Source organism: Catharus ustulatus, chromosome 1 (assembly GCF_009819885.2).
Source record: "Catharus ustulatus isolate bCatUst1 chromosome 1, bCatUst1.pri.v2, whole genome shotgun sequence".
NCBI classification, from domain to species: Eukaryota; Metazoa; Chordata; class Aves; order Passeriformes; family Turdidae; genus Catharus; species Catharus ustulatus.
Window position 1 is genome coordinate 32,261,960 of NC_046221.1, and position 23,236 is coordinate 32,285,195.

A 23,236-nucleotide genomic window follows, 5' to 3' on the forward strand; every position below is an offset into this window, starting at 1 on the left:
TCTGTTGCTGGAGAAACTGGAGAAACTCACCAATGGAAAATATAGACAAAATTAATTAATATCTTTCTAAGCAACTATGATAGATTGATGGCACACTGAAAAAAAAAGGTGTTTTTACTGATATTCTGCATTCTGGTTTGAAAGATCATAATTTTACTGTCCTGTGCAGAAAAAGAAATCTCCATGATGGCTACTATTGATGTATTTTATAACATGAGTGTTTTCAACCACCCAAATGAAATTACCTTGAAAGATCTTTCGACCAGTGGTGGCATGTTTAGATCCATGTGTTTTCTGGCTGCTAGCCGTTGTTTTTTTTTTTTTTAAATGTGGGCTAATTTTTGCATGTTAACAGTAGGCATGCACTTAGTACTAGGAAATGCATTTTCTGGAGCAGATTTGATGACAACACGATAAGTGTCTGTAAGGGAAAATGTACTGGTTTCTTGCTTTTTACTTCTCATCCATGGTGCAGGTGATTATTTTATTCACAGATATCCATAATGAAACTTCAAATGAATGAGGGAAATCAGGGGGCTGGGATAACTAATTGATATTTAAATGAAATATCATGAAAGTCTGTCAGTCTTTTAGAAAACATCATATGAAACATATTTTTGGGTTTCTTTCATATCAATACAATTTTGTTTGGCTAAATTAAAGAGACTTCTGTAATCATATTGTTTTACTGCTTTGATTCTTAGCTTTGGGTATTCATGAGAAGATTGTATTTTTGACATATTTTTATTTCTTACTTGTGCCAGTTAAGAGGACTTTATTTGAATAAGCTTAGCCTTTACATCGGAACTGTTTCCACTTAGACATTTTTCTGCATGTTTCTTTCTAACTTTTGCTAAGCAATCACAGAAAGGTCAGCAAAACAAAATGCATGACAGGAAAGAAATACAGTCTCTTTTATTTAGATCTGTGCTTGGTTAACTCAATTTCTGAAATACTTAACATTTGTATTAATTGTCTTCTCAACTTAACGCAGTAGGCTAAAATAATAAAATGAATGATGTAATTGAAACAAGAAAGATGATCTAAAATTAAATTACTTGAGCAATAGTGGGAAGAGATAAGATAGAAACACATAAAGTACAGGCAAGGGTTTTACAGCAAGCAAAGTGAGGCTCCATGAGTGACCACTGGTACCTTATGTCATCTCTTTACATGTTTAAAATTTAAACACTAATGTGGGTCTATTGATGCTTTGGGCTTCGGTGTTTTGGGGCTTTTTTAAACTCAATTCTAATAAAAAGAAACAAGAAGCTGGACACTCTAGACACTTACTGATGACAAGTGCCTAGAAGTTCCACCTCCCTTGTGAGCAGAGGTAGTCTGGGGATCCTGTCCCTTGCATGTCTATGGGTGTCATCTCTTGACTTCAGTAAGCTCCATCTGAATAAGTTTTTGTTTTATGAAGACTTAGAAAGCTATTTCTGATACTCCTGATTTCAGAGTTCAGCTAGAAGTTGCAGAGTTGTTGAGGGGCCACTCTCCTGGAATTCAGACAGGTCTAGTACCATGTGCTAAGCAGGAAGACTGACTTATTTTGCCACCATCTCATGATCCCTTGATACTGCCCCTTTCATTCCCACATTTATGGTGCAGGAGGTGTTTGCAGAACATCTGGCTTCACTTGTGTCCTGGGACCCCTTGGTGTCTCTGTGATCTGCCAGCCAATTGCACATGGAGGCTCCACTGCTGTGCTCTGAGCCATGGAGAAGGAAGGAGAGTTTAGCACTGTGTTGTAGGTTACTGTCTCTAGCCGGAGCTGTAAGAAAGCCTGTTTAATACTGTGTTATCTACCTTTCATCAGTTATCTTAAGGAATATAATCTTTTACCCAAGTGTTGAAACGTTGAGAGAGGCATGTACCCTGGCTAAAATCAAACTGCACCAAGAAACTTTTTGTTCTCTCTGTACAAGGCTCTTTATACTGGTGCAATATGATGGGAAATGGATTTTGCTTCCTTGAATAACTTTGTCTCAGTTGTCTTGCTATTCAGCTTATTGCTAGCAGAGCTCTTGACTTGCAGGGTGCCTTAACAAGGGACAATGTGAAGAGAAAGGAATTGTTCAGGGTAACAGACTGTGTATGTGCAAGAGAGAGACAATATGGGGTGGATGGTGAAAAATACCAGGAAAAGAAAGACAAAGAAAACAAAAACGTGTGGGGGATAAAGGTTGAAGTACTTGACATAGGTGGGGGGTGTCCAGATGAAGTCTCTGTAAGTGGAAGTAAGGCCCAGGCCCCAGTCACCTCTTTCTTTTTAGTAATGAATTTTAAGTATTGAATTTACTTCTTGATAACTATTCACTTAAGGCTGGTTAATAAGTGGTGGTTTTCAGATACAGTTTGGTGTACAGTACTGGAGCTGAAGGGATCTCACATAACCCAGGTGTACAAAACCCACTGGGACCACACAGACACCCTTGAACTTCCCCAGATCTTGGATGAACAGATAGCAACACAGCTCTTGCTCTCAAATCCATGCCAGATCTCTCAATGAGAAGGGTAGGCGAGCAGGTCATTGGCACAGGACATGCAATCATAGGTACTCCACCAAATAGAACAATGCATTACTGAGGAGAGCTGTGAAACTCATGCCATCTTCTTCAAGCACAAGTGTGGTTAAGAAAATGCAGCAGGTCATCGTGGTGATGAATGGAGCTATCAGTCCTTAGGCAGGTCTTGAACATGCAGAGGAGAAAGCTGTCAGTCAGTCATAAATGAGATACGCACAGAATACTGACATTGCCAGAAGCTGATCCAGTGGCTGCATTTGATGCCAAAATACACTTCTGAGAATCAAACATTTTTAATTACCCCCCTTGCTGTTCCCAAAAGCACACCTCATCTCAGTGCTTCATGTTGTACTTTCTCCCTGAGTTTTGCACAAGAACCCTGTTCTTCTAGAAGGACCATTGACCACATCATATCCATATTTCTTAAGCATCAGACTCAAACCAACAAAATAGTACTGTAGAGTTAGTCCTCCCACTGGGCAGCAGATCTACATAGTTGGCAACAGGTAAGACTGGCTGATGCCCTGATGATTTTTTTTTTATTTTTTATTCAGATGACTCCATCCTGGTTTTGATGTCAGTCTAGCATTCTCTGTACATTTAGAAGTACATTTGGATTGGTTTTGGAAATCTATAATGTGTAATATGTGAAATACACAATTTTTCCCTGCTAATCTGCAATCTTCCCTTTCCTGTTGTATTTTGCAGGAGCATCCATCTCTTGGGCAGCTCTCTGAAAAACTGATTGACAATAACATCAATGTTATTTTTGCCGTTCAAGGAAGCCAGTTTCATTGGTATAAAGTAGGTTAGAAACCTGATTTATTTTTTCAGTTTTGAAGGCACAATATATATACTTAAAATTAAAATTGTGCATAAATTATTGTCTTTTTTATAGGATCTGTTACCTCTCTTGCCTGGTACTGTTGCAAGACAAATAGAATCCCAAGCAGCAAATCTCAATGATTTGGTGGTAGAAGCCTATCAGGTATGATGAGAGTGGCACTGTACATTTTTCATCTTTCATAGCCTGAAGTTGGAATTTCCAGGATCTTGTCTTCCATCCAAAGTCCACAAGGGTACATTCCCTACATTTCCTAATGTCCAGGTGGATAGATGATACTATCCTATGATAGCTCTCAAAGTCCCAGGCTGTCAGGGGCTCAAAGCCAAGACCTACTGTTTTTTAATTTCTAAGGATGCTCCTAAATATTCTGTTTAATTCTCTGCACCTGTTGCTATATCACTTCAAAAGACAGTTTATTTATTTGAATTTTGGAACCTCAGATCTTTAGTTACAGACTAGACACCACTGTCTAGGCACCATTCAGAGTTAAAACCCAATGCAGTATCTGGAGAGTTTTGCAGCATAATTTTTAGCAAACAAACAAGATGGGAATTTACAAGGAGGTAATGAGAATGGTAGATATCATGAAAAGCAGTATCTGTACTGTAAAAAGCAGTGTAATGCCTTGGGGGTTTTAGGCATGGAAGTGAAGAAGAGTTTTGATAGGGATTTGGGAGAGAACAAAGGAAATGGCTTTGTGAACTATCTTGGAGTCATCAATTGAATGTAATAGTTTGGGAAGGAGAAAATATAATAGTATGGGAAATAGCATAAAGTCATTTTCCACAATGATTGACACAGGATGGCAGTTCGAAAGTGAAACAGGCATGTTTTTAGTGAAGGAAAGAGTGTATGAACAGCTTTGAAAATGAAGCCAAGAAATGGACATTTGCAGTACTAGAGCAGCATCTAAATGAATGTGATGGGTTGCATGGTTGAATGCTGTTACACACAAACATTCAATTTCAGAAAGGTGAAAACTCTGCTACAAAAGTATATGCAAGGTATCAACTTTTTTTTTTTAATTAGCTGAATTTGGGAGGCTGAAATTATGCATTTTACTTGCTTAACCACAGAATCGAACAATTTACTTACAGCAAGTTTGCTATAATGAAGAGCCAGCCCCCATGTCTGTTCCTAGTCCACAGAGTGGTTTTGCACACATTTTTCTCACTATCACATTGGAGACACTGGGAAAAAGGCAAACACATTCAAAAGCAGAGGAGTTTATAGGTAGTCAAAATTGTAGAGAAGTTCTCCCTGGTATTTTACTTTCTCTTATAAAGTCAGGAGATCTCATTTTGAATATGGAGGTTTGCAGGAAGTTGCTGGCATAAAATTTTGAAAATTGTAGTCCTTTTGTATGACGTATTTACACTGTCCATCATAAATTGAAACACAGTTCTTACTCAGTGCAGGGCAAACATTCAAGGGGAGGAAATGAAATTTTATGAAACAATTATTTTGTTCAATACAAGATTCAGTGGGACTTTCCTGGTCCAGTCACCCCCAGTTTGCTTTTGCTTTATTTTCATTTTTCAGACACTATCTTCACATCCTAACCTTCATTGGATTTAGGGGCTTTTTAGTACATAAACACATGGTGAACAGGTCTTGAATGTATTGCATTTTAGAAAAAATAGGGCTTAGATAAGAAAATAAATTTAGTGTTGATACTCAGTGACAGTGGGCCTCTTGCACTCTTGTTCCAGGCAGGGAAACCTTAGGCTTAGCTATGGAAAACCCTGGCTGAAAATCCCTGGCTAAAAAACCAAAGATGAGTCATTAATTTTCAAAAAGTTACTAAGAGAAACATGTGTTGAGATTCATTTAATTCCATTTCCATTTGTAGCAGTAGAAATATCCCACTAAACTAATTTTTTATAGTAATATTACAGGAATTTTTTAAGTCCCTCTGTACAATTTTCAGCTCATAAGTTTGTACAGAGCTTTAATAAATTTTTAAATGGTCAGGGAGCAGTATTTCTTCCTTGAAGGAAGCAAGATTTTAGGTCATGTAGTAAATACATGTTAGAAAGTAGTTGCTTTTCCATTATTTTTTATTGCAAAATGCCCTAATGGGATCAGCCAATTTTTGGCTTATATAGTTTTAACTGACCCAGAAAAATCAGTCAGAATAATCCCAATAGCCTTTAGGTCACCCTAGGGTTTCTTCAGAGAAAACTTTTCTAAGACAGATGCAAAATATCAGAAGTTTTTAAAGGGTGAAGTCAATTAGGAAACTTTTCTGCTGGATAACATTGTCTGTATGTATGTTTACTGTTGTATTTTAGGTGTGTGGCTAAAAGGCAGTGCAGACTCAAACAATGAGCAGTTTTTGTTGCACATGGTTGTTGGAGTAGATTTTCAAATTGTGAAAAATGCAGTCTCAAAACCATGTTAGCAAAGCTGAAAACATTTTTATCTGGAAAACCTAATCCTCTTTATCAGAATTACCAGTTCACTGGTTGTGTATATTTGGAATGTAATTGGGTCTCTACATGGGAAACAATGCTTTAATTCATTCCTTTATTCACAGAGACAAGCTTTCTTCATTTGTAGTCAGACATAGAAGCCATACTTGGTGTTAGTCACTAATGTACATTATATTTTGAGATGCAATGCAATTAAAACTTGTTTTCTGGTTACAGAAACTAATCTCTGAAGTGAAAATTCAAGTCGATAACCAGATCCAAGGTCTTCAATTCAATATCACTGCAATCTGTCCTGATGGAAGTAAAAAAACTGGCATGGAAGGATGTAAAAATGTGGGATATAATAAAGAAGTATGTTGAGAGTTCTCATTCTTCAAGCAGCTGGAATACTTATTTTTCTGTTTGGTTGAGTTTCAATGGTGTGAAATCTTCTAGGGATTTACTTAAACTGAAAATGGATTTATGTGATTAATGATCACAGGCTGTCTATTATTCTCTGGGTTTATTTTTCCTGAATCTTATTTTAATTCTCACTAATCCCATGGAACTAAGGCTCAAAACTTTTCCTGAAAGCTAATGTCCATTAAAACTTTTCTTCTTTGTTCTCCACTGGGCACAGCCACCACATCCATTGTGATGAAATCTGTACGTAAAGAGGTTGAAAGATAATCACCCAGTGGAAAAAATCACCGGAATTTGTGTTCCTTGGGTCTGTACTAGATGTCACCTTTCTCTCTTCTTGCTGTAGTAGTTTTCCTGTACAGACAGGGTTGTGGATAATTAGTTTATTTTATAAATAAAATTAATACAATAATTAATTCCCATTTGAATTGGTTCCAGTTACTGAATGAAACAGAGCATCATGCACCATGAAAATGCAGGGGAAGATGCCTGGCTGATGTAAAGAACATGGTTTTCTTCCCAGAAAAACTTCTCTGTGCCTTGATATATTTATTTAATTGCTTGGACTACTGGAATAATTATGTTTGCTTGCCAGGAAGAGGTCTGTGTTTCTAGAGAGCAGGGTCAGGGAGTTCTTTCCTGCTTGACATGTATATATGTCTCCGCTAGTGTGAGAAATGGCTTGTGTCTGTGTGTAGAAATAGCAAAACAAATTAAATGAGTGAATTGTAATTTAAATTTGAATGTATCTTATGCTTTTCTGAATTTTGTTTGCATGCTGCTGATTGTAGCTTCTATAGCTTATGGGAGATTTTCTGTTTTTATTCTTAACACATCTTTTCTCCACATTTCCTCCCTGGGCATGTCATAAGAAACAGGACTGGAATTTGTTCTGTTTAATGAAAAGAAAAATATTTATATCTGTTTCTTTTTAATAAAAAGCCAAGCCAGTTGATTGTAAAAGAGTGCATGTGGTTCTAAACCTCTACGGCTGTTGAAAATGAGCCATCCTTAAGAGATTAATTTATTTTCACCGTAAATCCTTCTTTCAGTATTTGTTTACAGACAAAATGCTTTTCCTTAATTCTCGCATTCCTTTCATTGTCTAATCCTTCCTCCTTCCTTTACCAAAACACAAAGTGGATTAAATTCTGGAAGAATCCTTTGGCCTCTTCAGGGTGCAAAACTAACTTTGGCTATTAGCAAGTGTCATGGTGTTGTAATTATTTAGTCACCACAGGTTTAATCTATTTGCTGCTGTGTTCAGAATCAAATTTCACGACTCACATGCACGACATGATTCTCCCTTCCCTCCAATTTCCCTGCCATTCTTCCAGTACTGTTTTGTACATGATGATGATGTTTTTTGGCAGGGCTCAGCTTTGAATAAAAAGCATATTCCCTAGCTGCAGCCTGTCCTCCTCCCCACGTGATACGCACCTGCTGTATGAATCAATTCCTCTATAGCCACACTTTTGCCCTACAACCCAAGGGAAGAAATCTCAATGCGTGGAGAGTGTGGGCTACCGAGGGGTTATGTGTGTAGTGGCACATTTGAGAAATGAGAAGAAGAAAAGCAAAGGGAGAGACAAAGCCTGTGTGCCCCCTCAATATGACATTAAGTGCATGTTTCTGCACAGCATTCTTCTCCTGTTGTCCGTGTAGGCAGCCGCAGCCCCACTTGCCACAAAGCCACCATTGTCCCCAAGGGCTGGGTTGTTCTCGTGTGGGGGCGCAGCGGGAGGGAGAGACAGTGATGAGAGATGAATAGCCTTAGTATTTGCGGGTAATTTCAACTCCATATGTAATCAGTTTCTGGGAGTCTCTCCTTTTTTATTTTGAAATCTTTATTTCTTGGTAGTAAAGATTAAAGGTACTTACTTCTCTGGCATTCCTTTCTCACTTTTTTCTCCTGGTTACATTTTCTTTGTAAGGAGATGAGAAAGAGTTGTTTTATATCAGGAAGCTGAAAAAATTCAAAACCTTTGAAAGAGTACTCTGTCAGAAGCGTACTGGTCAAAAAAAAAAAAAATCCAAAAAGCTATTGTGAAATATAAGATTGATATCTAGTGTGTCACACATGTGAGAGCTGTCAAAAACTTTTAGGGGTGATTGATGGAAACTCTATGGCAATCACCTAATCACCAAAATGATCCTTAGACCTGTGCCACGACTACCAAAAGCCAGAGGAGCGGCTGCTGTAGTGGGCACTGCTGGGATGAGGACCTGGAGGATGGTGGTGATGCCCATGATATGGCCTGGAGCTAGGCACTGGATGCATGGAATTGAGAAAAGTAACTGCTAACATGTGAACCATGTCTGTGTTTTAGTAGGAGTAGCCAGGGCCATCCAAAAACCTGTGTGGTTTCTATGTGCATGACCAATCTTGCAACGGACATTTATTATAGATTATTTTTATGAAGAATATTGTATATTGCCTTGCTCAATCTAGTCCCGATTCTTACCTGAGTATTCCTGTGATAGAATACGCACATTACATAGTAGCAGGAAGATGGTGATGATATTTCTATTTCTATTTAATTTGTATTAAACTTATCTTTTGCAACTATACTTTCTTAACTTGACAAGTAGTCTGTCAATCCTCTATTGTTAGGATTTTAACTGTATTTGTGATGCCTATCATTACTAATATATCATATTTGATAAATGACCACTGTGTATTTTGCTATTATCAGCTGGTTCACATTCATATACAATATAAGATTCTGCTTTATTTATATGTTAAAAATGTTAAGCAAATGTAAGCAAGAAAATAATAATAATGTTAAATCTGTATTTCTTCTTAGGTACTTTTCAATGTATCAGTTACAATGAAAGGATGTCATACACCTGGAGGAAGAAAATATGCCATACTAAAGCCTATTGGTTTCAATGAAACTGCCATTGTCAATGTGCAGCAAAGCTGTGCCTGCCAGTATGGAGACAGCACAGGGCACAAAAGAGTGTGGGCTGATGAAACTTCTCCTGACACCAAACAGTCCCAGTGCAGTGACAATAACTGTAGCTCTAACAGAGACACACTTCCCTCAGAGAAGTGCAGGCAACACCAGGACCAACCCATCTGCAGTGGTCAAGGAAATTGCATAGATGGCAGGTGTTTCTGCTACAAAAACAAGCTAGGCAAGGTGTATGGCAAGTACTGTGAAATGGATGATTTTTCCTGCCCCTATCACCAGGGAAATTTATGTTCTGGTAAGTTGCAGCATTTATGTTTGTATTTTCCTGGTTTGTTTTGTTTTCTGAGGCTACTGATGCAGCTGAAAACAATGATATAAACCTGTCAAGAACAAGAATTGTTTGTGCAGAATTAATGTGGGAAATGTCCTGAACATCCTGTTAAGAATTCATACTCCTGTGCTCTCTTAACCACAGGCATACACACAGTCTTCTAAATTTCACCACCATTTTCCAGGGGTTGCATTGATTTTTTTTCCCTAAGTTTAGCTATTTTAATATTTAAATCTCAAAATTCTTTATAAGTAATGATACTGATTTCTCAAACAAAAAATAACATTATTCCAGAAAGCTAGTTGGTACATTTCAGTCTAATGGAAAGATAAGATATTGAGAGATTAGGAGGGGATCATAGCTTCCAGGTTAGGTTCTAATTTTCTACCACTCTAAATCAGTCCTGTGAGAGATACAGTGGCACTTGATTTCAAATACTGGTATAAACATGAACACTTAGGGAATGCCTGCTTCATAAAGGAAACTCTAAGTGAAGCAGAGTTGTTAGAAATTCTTATTCTTTTTGTAATCCACTTTATGGTAGGGAAGACAGAGGGGGAAAGAGAAAAAGGAAAAGGGAAAAAAAGAATGGAAATGGAAATGGAAAATGAAGGAAAGAACCTGGCCCGTGCACGTGAACATTATACACCTTCTTCCACTGTATCTTGCTGTTTATTTGAATGGAATGTTTTCTTGCTAGAGAGAAGTTTGTTTAGTTTGCCTGAAGAGTATTTTCCTGGTCATTGTGTAATTCCTAATCTCCATTGTTTTGATCCAAAGCAAAAGAGAAAAATTTTAGTAAAAGGTTTTAGGGTGACATCATAGTAGCAACTTTTGCTCAACTTTATAGCGAACAGTAGCCTTCCATATGGATCATGCCAGTAACTTCAGTCTAAGTTGCTAACTTGAAAACTAATTCAAATATCCAGGTCTAAATTTGATCTGTTTGAGGTAAAGCACAAACAGTACAAATGTATCCATCTAAAATTTATTTTCTGTGTTTTCATGGAAGCATATGACTCCAGACTCTCTGTGTTGTAGGTAATGGTGAATGTGAAGGTGGTAAATGCAAATGCTTTGCTGGCTGGGAAGGTGATCGTTGCGAGTGCTCATCACAATCAGCAAAGCACTGCCTGAATTCAAAGGGCCAAATTTGCAGTGGAAGAGGAAAATGTGTATGTGGAAAGTGTGAGTGCACAGATCCAAGAAGCTTTGGCCGTTTCTGTGAATATTGTCCTACTTGTAACAAAGCCTGTGAAGAAAACTGGTATGTTTCTTGTGCTAGACTTGACTTTTTAACTTCATAGTGTTCAAGCATGAAGAAATATTTGTGCTTGGCTGGATGCTATGTTTCATATCTATTTAGATTGTAGGAAATTGGGACAATTCATACTTGATACTTCTCTGTGTAGTTGGATTCACACTGCCAATTAAGAGAATTAAATGTCAGCATCTATTTTAACCATTCTTCATATGAGGTCTCCTGGGTAGGAAATAAAACCAGACATTTGTATTTTTAAAAATGGAAAATAAATCCTACTTTTGAGTGCCACCAAGTCCAATAATATTCTCCACATTAGTTTTTGCAAACCCCTTGTGCTTCTCAGCTGAAAGAAAGAGGTGTGGAACTAGAGCAGAATTTCTGCATTGTCACTGCCACTGATCAGCAGAGCAGAGCTGGTATTACCAAGAGATGAACATTCTTCGTTGCTCGGTTTGAAAACACTTAGTCTTTGCCATGCTAGTCTTAAAGCATGTAATTTTTTCTTACTCATGTAAAGAAAGGGAGAGTGTGGAGGTCAAAAGGAGCAAGCCCAGGAGGGGAGAAGCTAGACCAGGCTCTCAGTGGCACTCTGTGTGGTCCTAACATAGACAGCAAATGAAGCCCTTTCCTTGGCCACAGCTTTTCTGTGCCCTCTCATCACATGTGTGATGTTCTGCATCTCACTGTGGTGCAGAGGGTGAAAGATCAGCCTTTCATTGGAAAGGTCATTGTACTCAAAACAGAATCATAGCTCATCTGGTGAAAATGCTGGAGATCCAAGCTTGGCCACATCTGGGAAGGCTGCTACTAAGAATTCACTAGATAAAATGCACTTAACCTTTCTGGTTTACACTTGTTCAAAGTCTGTGAAATGTATGTCTTTAATAAATTCAGAAGATGGCATATCTTCATTAAAAATTCAATTAGGGCTTTTTTTGGGCTCTCTTGTGACATCTGTCTTCTTCAGGGCTATTCAGTGAAGATGGTAAGACTGAGAGCATTGCCTATCACTGCTAGTGCACTCTCTCTAAAACTGCCCAGCAGTGTAGACTTACTTGGCTTTGTCTTAACATGACACCCAAAAGTTATTGACAAAGCTATACTTCCTCTACCTACTTCTACCCTCCAGTTCCAGCTGCATCCAAATTAGATTGATAGGTAAGGAAAAATTAGAAAAGAACTGGAGGCTGAAAGCTGAAGAAAGCTGGACCTTAGCTACACCCTGTGACAAACTCGCATCACAAAAGGCAGAGCAGGGATGGGATGAAGGTGGCTCCATGCCAAAGACATTTTTTAATTTGCAACTTCTGACTAGCTGGTTCTGAGAAGCATCAGAGGGATAAAAGGCTGAGAGAGGCACCACATTTCAGAAAAAGATAAATAAATGTTGCAATGTTTTTACTAACAACAGGAAAGCATTATGTGCGAGCAATACGTCAGCCTGTTGATAGAATCTCTTAAAGGGGAGTGCAGAGAAACACATAGGTTTTTAATTATAATTTTTATTTTACAGGAACTGTGTCCAGTGCTATCATTCTAACAATGCATCTCAAGTAATACTTGATCAGTGCACAACCTCGTGCACTTACCTACTGCATTATATTGACAATGCTTCAGGTAAGTGGCATTTTCTAGGTAATTTTAATAAGAGATTAAAATCTATTGCGATAAATACAGTAATTTCACGAATACAAGCCGCACGGACTATAAACCGCATCACTGGGTGTTGGCAAACATTTCGTTCTTTGTCAATAAATAAGCCGCACCTGATTATAAGCCGCTCTGTCGTTCGCAGTGAGGACCTGTGTGCAACAAAGTTGCCAAATAGTAACAAAATCACGGCATGGCAGGTTTACCAGCTCAGCTTGGGCTGTGAGGGCTTGGCCCACTCGGGGCTGCCGACGGGGCCAGGTGGCCCAGCTTGGTGCTGCTGCTCGGTGGGGCCGCTCAGGGCCAGCCGCCACCGCCACTGGGCTCATTCACCCTGGCCCGGCGCTGCCCCGCAGTGGCAGCGGGGCACGGAGCCCACTGGCACCCGCAGCGGCAGCAGCAGGCGGGGACGGGAGACCCCCGCTCCCGCGGCAGCAGGCAGGGACGGGAGCCCTCCGCCTCCCCCCGAGCCGCGGGGCTGGCAGGAGAGAGCCCCCTGCCTCCCTCCCGAGCTGTGGGGATGGCAGCACGGAGCCCCAGCCTCCCCCAGGCTGCGGGAGAGGAGGGAAGGAGGGAGCTCCCCTGTCTCACTTCCCCCTCCTGCACTGCCAGCAGGCATCCCAGCTCCACCCGCTGCGCAACAGAGTAACCAATGTGTAACAATCGCGTAAACCCAGGTTTTACTGGCGGTGCTCGGCTCAGCACCTCGGTTTGCACTCCTGGGGTTGGAAATGTCAGAAAATTATTCACATATTAGCCGCTCCTGAGTGTTAGCCGCATTTCCGGTGCGGGAGCAAAATTTTAGTCAAAATGGTGTGGCTTGTATTCGTGAAATTACTGTAATTGAATTTTCCAGTGTTACGTGTTTCTAGTGTTAGTGTTTCCAATGTCTTTCAGAAGTATATAATATTATTACAATAACAAAGAAAGAAAGCAGGAAAAAGAGAAAAATCATTCATAGCTTTAGGGAAAGTAAAAGATAAATAATAACAGGAAATAAGCATTGCTAAGTTCAGTTTTCCCAGCTCCTCGAGAAGTCACGTCTAATAATGATAAATCCTGCCTGAGTAATGCTTAAAGAAATATTTATAAAAATTTGTTATGGCATCTGTATGTTTTATTACTTTGAACATGCTTATATTATTTGACATTACCAGAAACAAGAAAGAAAGAAGTAGAATGCTTACCTTAAGTTCAGTAATGTTTAAATGTTCCTTTCAAGAATAAAAAATTGCAGTTATGAGGGCTGTGGAAGAATAAAATCTTTTTTAATAAATTCTCATAAAGTTTAATCACTCCATGCAGCAATAAAAATACAGGTAAATTGTTACCTTTTGTTACTTAATATTTATATAAATCTTTTTATACTTTTTATACTACAGTTCATAAATGAGGAAACTAATTGCAAATACTTTTTTCATAACTTTAATATTAAGAGAAATTTGCTGTGTTAGTCTGCCAGTGAGGAGAGAGCTCACTGGTCCAGTGAGGAGAGGTGAGACAAGGATTCAACAAAATATATTTTCTTTCAAATTTTGCCAGTGATCTTCACTGTTCTCTTGTGAAGATTAAATTCTCTCTGCCCCAAGCATCTCTAATATTTCATTCTCTCTACTTCAGCTGTAAAGTCACTTGTCTACAGAGAATTTATAGTGGGCAGTACAATGAAGCCTGATTCTTAGTTCTGTAGATTAAAGGAATAATAGTTTCACTATTTTTCTACAATGGATCATGATCTGAATTGCCTTTCTTGATATGCTCACCTTTAAAAGCTCGCATATGACAACTTTGCCTCTTAATTTCCCTTAATTTATTTTCCCTTAATTTTTATCAAGCTTGTATTACATTTATGCAACATTACTAAGCAGTGGTGGATATGCCTGTATTAGAGGGATGTGCTGTTCCATACATTTTGCTTTACCCTTGTGTTTTCCTTTCATTGCAGATTGTTTCTCTGGACGAAACTACTTTAGAGTCTTTTCCATAATCTTTATAGTTACCTTTCTGATCGGGTTGCTTGTTGTCCTTATCATCAGGCAGATAATTCTGCAGGGGAGTAGCAATAAAATTAAATCTTCATCTGATTACAGAGTATCTACAACAAAGAAGGTAATTGATTTCAGAGCCATCATCTTCAGTAATCTTTTTCTTGCATATAAAAGTTAGCTAATTGCTGATAAAAATTGTATCTTCTCCTTCAAGGATAAGATGTTTTTGCCTACAGTTTGCACAAGAACAGTAACATACAGACGTGACAAACCAGAGGAAATAAATATCGACATCAGCAAGTTGCGATTAAATGAAACTTTCAAGTGTGAATTCTGAAGACTGCAAATGTCTATTTCCATCATGCTCGAGTTTTTTAAAAAAAATTACCTTTTATACCCTGTGGGAGTCTTGACTGTTGCCATATGATTTTGTGTTGCGCATTTTGTTGAATACTGTAACAAAGTGACATGTAAACATATTCACATTATGTGATTATGTTTGGAACTATAGCTGCTGTATTTTTTAAAAATTTTTTGAAAGAGAAATGTGCGTTACTACTGTTCAGAAACATTAGTGTTGATGTAGCACTTTAGCATTTTCTAATTTATTTAGTTATGGCCTAGAATGTAGATACAAACTGGTCTGACAAAGCACTGATCTCACTATACATGTAGCTAGTACTGATGTGCTCTGTGGGAATGGACAAAAGCTGTGACTGAAGAATTAACATTGCTGTATATTATAGCAATAGATGAAACTATTAAAATGCTCTTAAATAGAGTAAATGGTACTTTTATATTTCTCTCAGTTGACAGAATCCACTGATTTGTCTGCTTATGCCTCTTATCTTTTCCTTATAAAAATGATGGGATTAAATGAGTGTTTAGTTCCTGATGTGCATATATGTTGTGTGTTTGCACACAGATATACTTGCAAACACAGGTAAACTATATATATAAAGATTTTTTTGTATGAAGGATGTCACTTAAGGATAATTTATATCTGATAAAGAGTAATTTTTAGCTTTTTTACTTGTTTAAATATAAGCCCCCCCATTTTATACAAATTTAACGTGTTTGGAAACTGAGTGGCTACAGAAAATGAGAGTTCCTCTATCCAACGGCATAGTCTACATGATGATCACTGCCAGAAGACTATGTCTTTAGAGTCAGCAGCATCAATTCCATTGCAAATAGATAAATTACACCAGAGCTGTGTTTGGTTTTCTAGCTACATGTCAGTGTTTTGCCAAATAAAGACTTAGATCTTTTTGTAGGATGTCAGGCATAAGTCTGATTTTACATGTGCTCTTTTTCTCTATGTAAATTAGTTGATGAGATTAAGTTTTCTAAGGATTTTTGTGACCACTACATTTTTTTGTGACTGCATTGAGAAATGTGTCCAGTGTGTGATGGAGGAAATTTAGAAGCAAGTGAGGAAAATAGGAGTCTTTTTCTCAAGAGAACACATTAATTAATTTTATAAATATGGATCACATTCTGCCTTCAGAAATGAACAAAACTCTTCCAAACATGGTGGGACCAATATAAACTTATCTGAGAGCAGAATGTGAGCTAAAAAGTCAAGCAGAAGCATCTTTTTCTTATCCCTGAAACCAGCTAGAGTGGTAGGAGATGTGTTATTGTTATATGCTGGTTGGAAGCATCAGTCTGATTTCCTAACTCCATGCTGCTGAAACCCTATGAGAATCTGACCAACCTCTAATGCACTAAAACCTTACTGGCTAAAAGAAAAATCATCTCAGAAGACAGTGTATCATTTTAACAACATTTATTACTAATACTAAATATTGTCACTATTTGTCATAGATAAGAGTTACAGAAACAAAGCAGGACTTCCTTATGTGCAGTCTTCAGAAATGACTTGTATTTCCTATTCTGTATTTCTTCTGTAATTTCCCACTGAAACCTGAGGACTATGGGGATTGAAAGGAAGGCAGGATGTAGAAAAATTATGAGTGTTTTATGAGTGTTAAGTTTTTTGGGCAATGGATCAAGTGGGAATGAGAAAAATAATATACAGACAATGGGCCTTTCATTAGTCATAAAAGCTTAGGGATAGGGTTTTTTAAAAAAAACTGTAAATTGGACTGTTAAATGCTTTTAAAGCAGTCTCCAAAGTAGATCCTGAGCTTTCTACCACACAGGTAAAATTGTCTCATTTTACGAAAAGAGTGTACTGACCCTGACTTTAGTGATAGCCGAATTACAGAACCTTAGTTATATATTAATTCTGTAGTCTATCAAGTACACCTTAAACTCTCATTTTCTTTTAAAGTCTATAGTACCATTTTCCTCCTGTGTAAAATAAAAAGATTCCAAACAATAAGTTTTGATGGGATAAAGATAAAAAATTTGATAAAAATTTATAAAAAATTGGTATATATTGATAAAGGTTACTGCAGTTGCCCTTGTCACAATTCATGGCTATTTATGAGTGGGAAACAATCTCGGGTGGTCTACTTAACTTAAACAAAAAAAAATGCTTAGTGGAGTATATCTAAGTATATAAAAAAGAGGTTAATTATGTTCTTTAAACAGTGTGATAATCCCTTTAAAAAAAAGATTCCTCAGAATGTCTTCACCCCATAATGGCCTTTAAAGCATGTACTAAAGCATTTACTGAACTGATAGCTCTCCTTTTTTCATTAGAAATTACTTTTCACTGTTAGAGGAAATTCAGTTTTGTGGATAGGGGAAAATGGAACTGGGTTCGTGGTGGAAGAAAGACTTGAGCTGTAATACCCATCTTCCAGACACATCACATCATGCTGCTACTGCTTTTCTTCTGTAGCACTTGGCATTGGAGCGCTGCCTGTGAAGGGGCACGGCCAGTATTTCCTTATCAGACACCTGCCTGAATGTTTAAAATGCTCTGGTCAAATAGAGCAGGCTCACAGGACAAATTGCACTGTAAGTTGCTTGCTGTCCTGAGATTAAAAAATGTATATAAATTTTAAAAATTTTTAGAAACGAAAAAAAAAAAGGAAAAAAAAAGCTTTTTTGCATCTCCCTCATGGCTTTGCTGTATTGTGGAAGAGGCTGGTGAAAGAGAATAAGCTGCTGCTAATGTGACAGGTCAAGGCTTTTAGAAGGCCCGTGGGGAGCTTATACAGAGCAGGATTCTTGGGAGGAGGCTTTGTTTCTAGGGATGGAATCTATCCATGAGAAACTCTGGCTTTGCTTGGGACTTGTTTCCCTCTGCCTTTGACCATGTTTTTCAGAAGAGCTGCTGCAGGAGATGAATAGCTCAACAAAAGCCTCACTATTTAGGGAGCTGTGTTCCCTCAGCACATGACCTTAAATGAGAAAGCAGCCTTTAATTCACAAGGAATTTCTTCAGTGATTGCAGAAGGACTGTGCTTCCTATAGTGCTTAATATGAGAGATATTAAAGATGAATTAATTCATATTAGTCTTCAATGTATTGTGCATCAAAGATGCTCATAAAAATAGGGGAAAAAATAACTAACCTCAGAATAGAATGTTCCAAAGTTCTCAAATAACACTTCTTATACTGGCTTCTTAAAAAAAAAATTAAAAAGAAGTCATATAATTCTACTGCATGCTTACATCCAAAAATATATGAGCAGATACTGCTGCATCTCATTATTGGTTTGGGGAATTGTTTTTAGATTTGGTCCTGGAGCCTGTGCATGACTTTTCACAGCATATTTGTTACTGTTAAAATCCATATTTATAGTTTTCAAATTCTAGTCCCATTTTTTAACCTTTGACTTGTTATTTGACTGACACTTCAGAAATTGCATGTTTACGTAATTAAAAGGTATATAATCTACTTCAGATTTTTTTGAGTACTATAAAATGAAGAAATGTTATGAAATAGTTATTTCCAAGAATCATGACTACACTAATAAGATTGCTGCAGAAGTATGTGGGAAAATAGCTGTTTCATCCAGAAAACGTGCACATGGTATGCAAGGAATTTTCATTGTGCCCAGCTGAAATTCCCTGACATTTGCAAGGATGTTAAAAATGAACCTTAAAAAGGAAGGATGTTCATATGGGCATAGTTTACATTTTAGCTATTATTTACAATTGGATTTATCTTTTCCTTTCTATGATGTCATGAAACCTGCTATGTAAAGCATTCTTCAGACTGCAATGGAAAAATATTATTTTCCCAGTCTGATCATATATAATATTTATTTCCTGCTTGGTGTGCATGTTTTGCAAACCATGGGAGTAAACGGTTGAAACAGCTCCAAGCGACTCTCCATCCTAAAACAGACATAGGGTCTGGTGATGCCCAGGGCAGAGACGTGCAAGGGCTGTCAAGAGGGACAGTGCTGGGGCTCCCCACAGCATCCCTGCAGAAATGGTGCTCTGAGATCTCACTTTGCCTTTTGTCAGGGTAGGAAACCTCTTCAGAGTAGGTTGGCTTGGCAGCGGTGGTGTCCTTTGCATTGCAGCCCTCAGCCCCATGCTGGGACTGCTCTGTGTGCAGTCTGACCCCTAATGCTGCAGGCTTTTCACATCTTGACTCATCAAAAATGCCTGCACACAACCCAGCAAGGGACAGCCTGTAAATGTGGATGCTGCAGACCTCCATTAAAGCTCCTGGGGAGCGTTTGGGCACCTGCCCATTGACTTCCCACCAGCCCCTGGATCTCCAGCAGCCAGCCTTTAGGAATGCAAGCAGTAGCTGTAAAGGGCACTTCTCACAGAGGCATTTGTGCTGAGTCAGTGCTGGGTGACTCCTACTCTGCCCCAACCGCGAGTGACATGTCGTGACAATGTCCTGGCTACCATTTTGCAACAGAAAGCAGGAATGAAGCAATAGTTAAGAGAAACACTAATTTTTAATTCTGATCTTGAGGGTGCTCTGATGTACATGTATCTATTGGCTCTTACAGAGAATTGAAATTCATGGAGAGGGGGGGAAAAAGGTTAAAGTCAACCAGTGGGAATGTATCTTTATAGCAAGCCAAGTCAGTGGGGTTCCACTGAGAACAAGCCAGCTCAGAATGGTTGGCCTGTCTGGGGAGGGGAAGGGGGGAAAGAAAAAACCTAAAATTTCTATATTCTTAAGCTTTAGAAATGCTGTTCTGAATTGCATGTTCTCTTTGTTTCCTTTTCTGAACATGCTTTTAAGAAAAGGTACCTATTAAAAAAAAATAAGTATCTGGCATTTGTTAAAATAATTACTTCTGTACAAATTCTAGCATTTCATCCTAATACCTTTATTGTATTTGGCCTGTTTCAGCTATATATTTTGAAGGGAGATGTTGAAAAATTAAAGAGTCTTTTGCAGAGGCATTGGTGTTGGATGAATTCACTGTGCTGACATCTTTACTCTTACCTACTACTGCTTCAAAAATAATGCTACTTTAAAGTGTCTTACTTAGTGATTGTGTGACAGCTATTAATAATACTACCATTTTAAACTTTCTATTTAACATATACTACCTTTTGTAAAAAAGAAATATAGATAAATAAATATTGTGTCTCTAGATTTTATGCATAGAGAATGTTAGTAAGGGAAGAGGTTTTAAATTTGATAACTTCTTACTGTTCATTTTTCATTTTAAATGATACTTTTTAAATCACTACTTTTGTTCTTCTGGAAATATACTGAATATTTTATTATTTAAAATAGTATACTTTTATAGCTGTTTTATTAATTTCAGTTGACTACTAACTTCTATTGGGATATTTATTAATGAGTTACACTGTAGCATATTGAGATGTTTATTTTTCTATCAGAGCTGTAACAACTATGACATGGCATTATTTTAATGCAACATCATTGTATTTGCTCTCTAAAAATAAAATCAATATTTAATCCATGTGTATTTTTCATATTTTTCATATTAAATATGACTGTGACAAGGAAGAGTTGTTCACCTCAGTAAAGCACATTTACTGAGGTGCACCAATATCTGCAAAGGGAAGAATATGATTTTGGTTATTTTAAAATTGAACAATACTGTGTCTAGAGAGATAAAACACAGATGTAGGCAAATGGGTAGATGTACATTTGGGATGAACTTTGAGAAGATGGGAAGGAACAAAACCCTATTTATCAGTTTGGGTGGGCAGCTGGTTTACCTTGCTCATCCCGTCTGAAACCTGAAAGCACCAGGAGGTGCTAGTACTTTGTAGAAGACAAGAAGATACTTCCTGTGTAAATACTTTCTCTAGATTGATAAGTGGTTGTCATAGCTTCTCTTCTCCTTTGCTCTGTTGGGTGGTAGAGGAGCTGGATTTCTGGGAATGGGCAAATCTCTGCAGATGCCTCAACTATGCCACTCACTGCCCACTTGGGTCACTTCAGGAGTACTGGTGAAAACATGCCATTGGTGGGGAAGGTGACACAGTCTGTCATTGTGCAGAATCAGTCATAGCATTTGCTTTGCACAGTGGCACAAAATTACTCTTGAAAAGGACTTTAGATATGACCTACATAAGGACATTTAAAATTTTCTGTGATGCCTCAGTAAGAGACATCTGTGTCACTAAGGCATCTGCCAGAGATCACTGGTAAAATTACTTGTCCATGCTGCTAATGTGATCTAGTTTTTGCTTTAGGAGTGAGAGAACTAGAATCAAGTGACAACTGATGTGTTCTCAATCACCATTTAGTGTCCAGGACTTAACAATAAAAGAGAAACACTAAGGTCAAAACTGGAAGGAAAAAAATAAATAAATATCACAGGAAAAATCTGTAAACCTTTTTTCCTTCTTTTATCAAAGCAAGGAACATCATCTTAACACATGTGTGGTGAGACTATGTCTGAGAAATTTCCTTTCACAGATGCTATAATGAACCTTCACTGACACCAGAGCAAGCAGAAGCAATGTGTCCTATAAACAGAAATCCACATTTTCCTTGAAATCTCTTTATTGAAAAAACATTAATGTTATCATTACTCAGAGTAAACATAAGCCTAGATCTGAGTTTCAGACATAGAATTCAAGCACATAACTTGAGCCAGACTACAGGCCTCCACTTTGCCATTTGGCAGTACTCATGAGGCTGAGGATTTCTTAACACTTAAGTCTCCCATAGCCAGTGATCCTGGCACCAAGCAGTGTTGCACATCCTCTGTGCTGTGAAATGATGGTAAGCACTCTGTATAAAATCTTTCTTTCTCTCTTCATTCCTATGTTCTGTAATCCAGTAACTAATTCGTGCCTATATATCTTTAAATACCCAGGTAATGGCAGGGGTTTTGATGCTGGCATTCTATTTAGCAAATTTTTACCCGTATACACGCAGTTGTCAGCAAGGGTAAAACAGGACCAGAACGTGTCTCTAAAGGTAATGCGACTGCTATTTTGTTGCAGATGCCATTGCCAAGGAAAAGGCTTGCTGCCCAGACTCTCCAGAGAGAAAAGAAACCTAAATTACAGCCTCCAAAGCTGGAGGAGGAAAGAGATCCTGATTTCAGCCACTTTTTTGACACCTGTCATGTAGGTGTATGCTATTACAGAATTTCTCTGCCTGCATGATTCCTTTTGTGGTAGCTGCAGAACTTGATCCAATATTCAGAGAGAATGGCATTAGGGAGAGTTGGTTTGAGTGAGTATCTGAATATGCCTGATGACAACCAAAAGATGATGATTAGAATTAAGGATAAAAACTTTGACTAGTAAGGAGTTAATCTGACAAGTGGGTGGTTTCTTTTCCTTTCAGGTCTGCAACAAAGACAAGAACCTTGGAAATGCATTCCTGCTACCCTGGGTTTCAAACCAATCCATTTCATGTATTGCATAAAGTAAATAAAAATTTTACAGTTTTACAGAAACTCAAGTCATCTGAAGCTGTGTTTAGAACACAGGTGGTGTCAGTTCTTCTGGGTGCTCATCTCCTGCTTGGGAGTCTTGGAGTTGTCCAAGTAGGGTTGCACTGTACAGAACTCATATAAAGTAGATGTAGGCTGCCAGTCAGATTTATTAGTACTCAAGAGGCCCCAACATTATCATCTGGTTCCTCATTTCAGGGAAACTGTGGTGGGTGGCAGAAAGCAGAATTTTCTTATTTTTTGCAAACCATTCTATCTGCTCAGCATAGAGCATAGCATGGTCTTTGATAATTTTCTTGGCCTTGAACTGCATGATTCATGAAGGACAGTTACTGTTTAATAAAGATGATGTGCATGCAAGCAGATAAAACTAAATTTTTAACCACAAAAGCATAATAATGCCAAGCTATGTCACATATACTTACTGAAATCAGTACATGTGATATATTTCTTTCAGTTCTGCAGCTTGCCAAGGCCCCCTTTTGGGGCTCTAAGCCTCATCCTAAGCCTCTTGTTTATGCCTGAGCAATCTGGAGAGCCCAGGACTTGTTTCTTAGTGGTGTTCCTCTGCTTTCAAAACTGCTCACAGGAGAAGCCTTTCTCACAAACCCCTTCTGACTTTTTGGGCTTTGACCATAGCCTTACCACAGGCATTCTGAAAGCATCACTGAGGCTATGAGATGTGTGACCTGCTGAGAAGACTGGGGACATGACAGTGGATGGGTTTTTCCCAAAATTTTTAGACACACTTTTGCTTTACTCTGCTATAGACAAAGAAGGAATTTCAAAGATTTATACAACTTAGTCTCTAAATTGTCCTTGCCTTCAGGAGTGTTTATGGTTGGCTTCTTTCCCGCACCCAGTCTCCTGTGGAAGAAAAAACAAAACAAAGACACAACAGCTAAAAGAAACACTCCCTGTCTTTCTCAGCTTCTTTTCTCCTCTTCTTGTTCACCTCTCTATATCTAAATTGAGCTCTACCCGTGTCTTTGAAAATTACAGCCACAGGATCAGAGGGCTTCATCAGAAGGCAGCCGACAAGAAAGCCTATCTACTTTTAGGCAGAAAAGAGCAAGTCAAA

At 38.2% G+C, this 23,236-nt stretch overlaps 1 protein-coding gene across 1 annotated transcript in view; it reads left to right on the plus strand.

The window, feature by feature from the left end:
• Window positions 1-20,196, plus strand: part of ITGB8 (integrin subunit beta 8) — a 47,878-nt gene extending 27,682 nt beyond the window's left edge. The window contains exons 7-14 of the mRNA XM_033079497.2: window positions 3,240-3,335; window positions 3,430-3,519; window positions 6,030-6,164; window positions 9,023-9,428; window positions 10,506-10,731; window positions 12,242-12,345; window positions 14,324-14,487; window positions 14,581-20,196. Of these exons, the coding sequence (XP_032935388.1) occupies window positions 3,240-3,335; window positions 3,430-3,519; window positions 6,030-6,164; window positions 9,023-9,428; window positions 10,506-10,731; window positions 12,242-12,345; window positions 14,324-14,487; window positions 14,581-14,703 (1,344 nt within the window). The 3' untranslated portion in view covers window positions 14,704-20,196. The remainder of the gene's footprint in view (window positions 1-3,239; window positions 3,336-3,429; window positions 3,520-6,029; window positions 6,165-9,022; window positions 9,429-10,505; window positions 10,732-12,241; window positions 12,346-14,323; window positions 14,488-14,580) is intronic.
• Window positions 20,197-23,236: the final 3,040 nt, after the last annotated feature.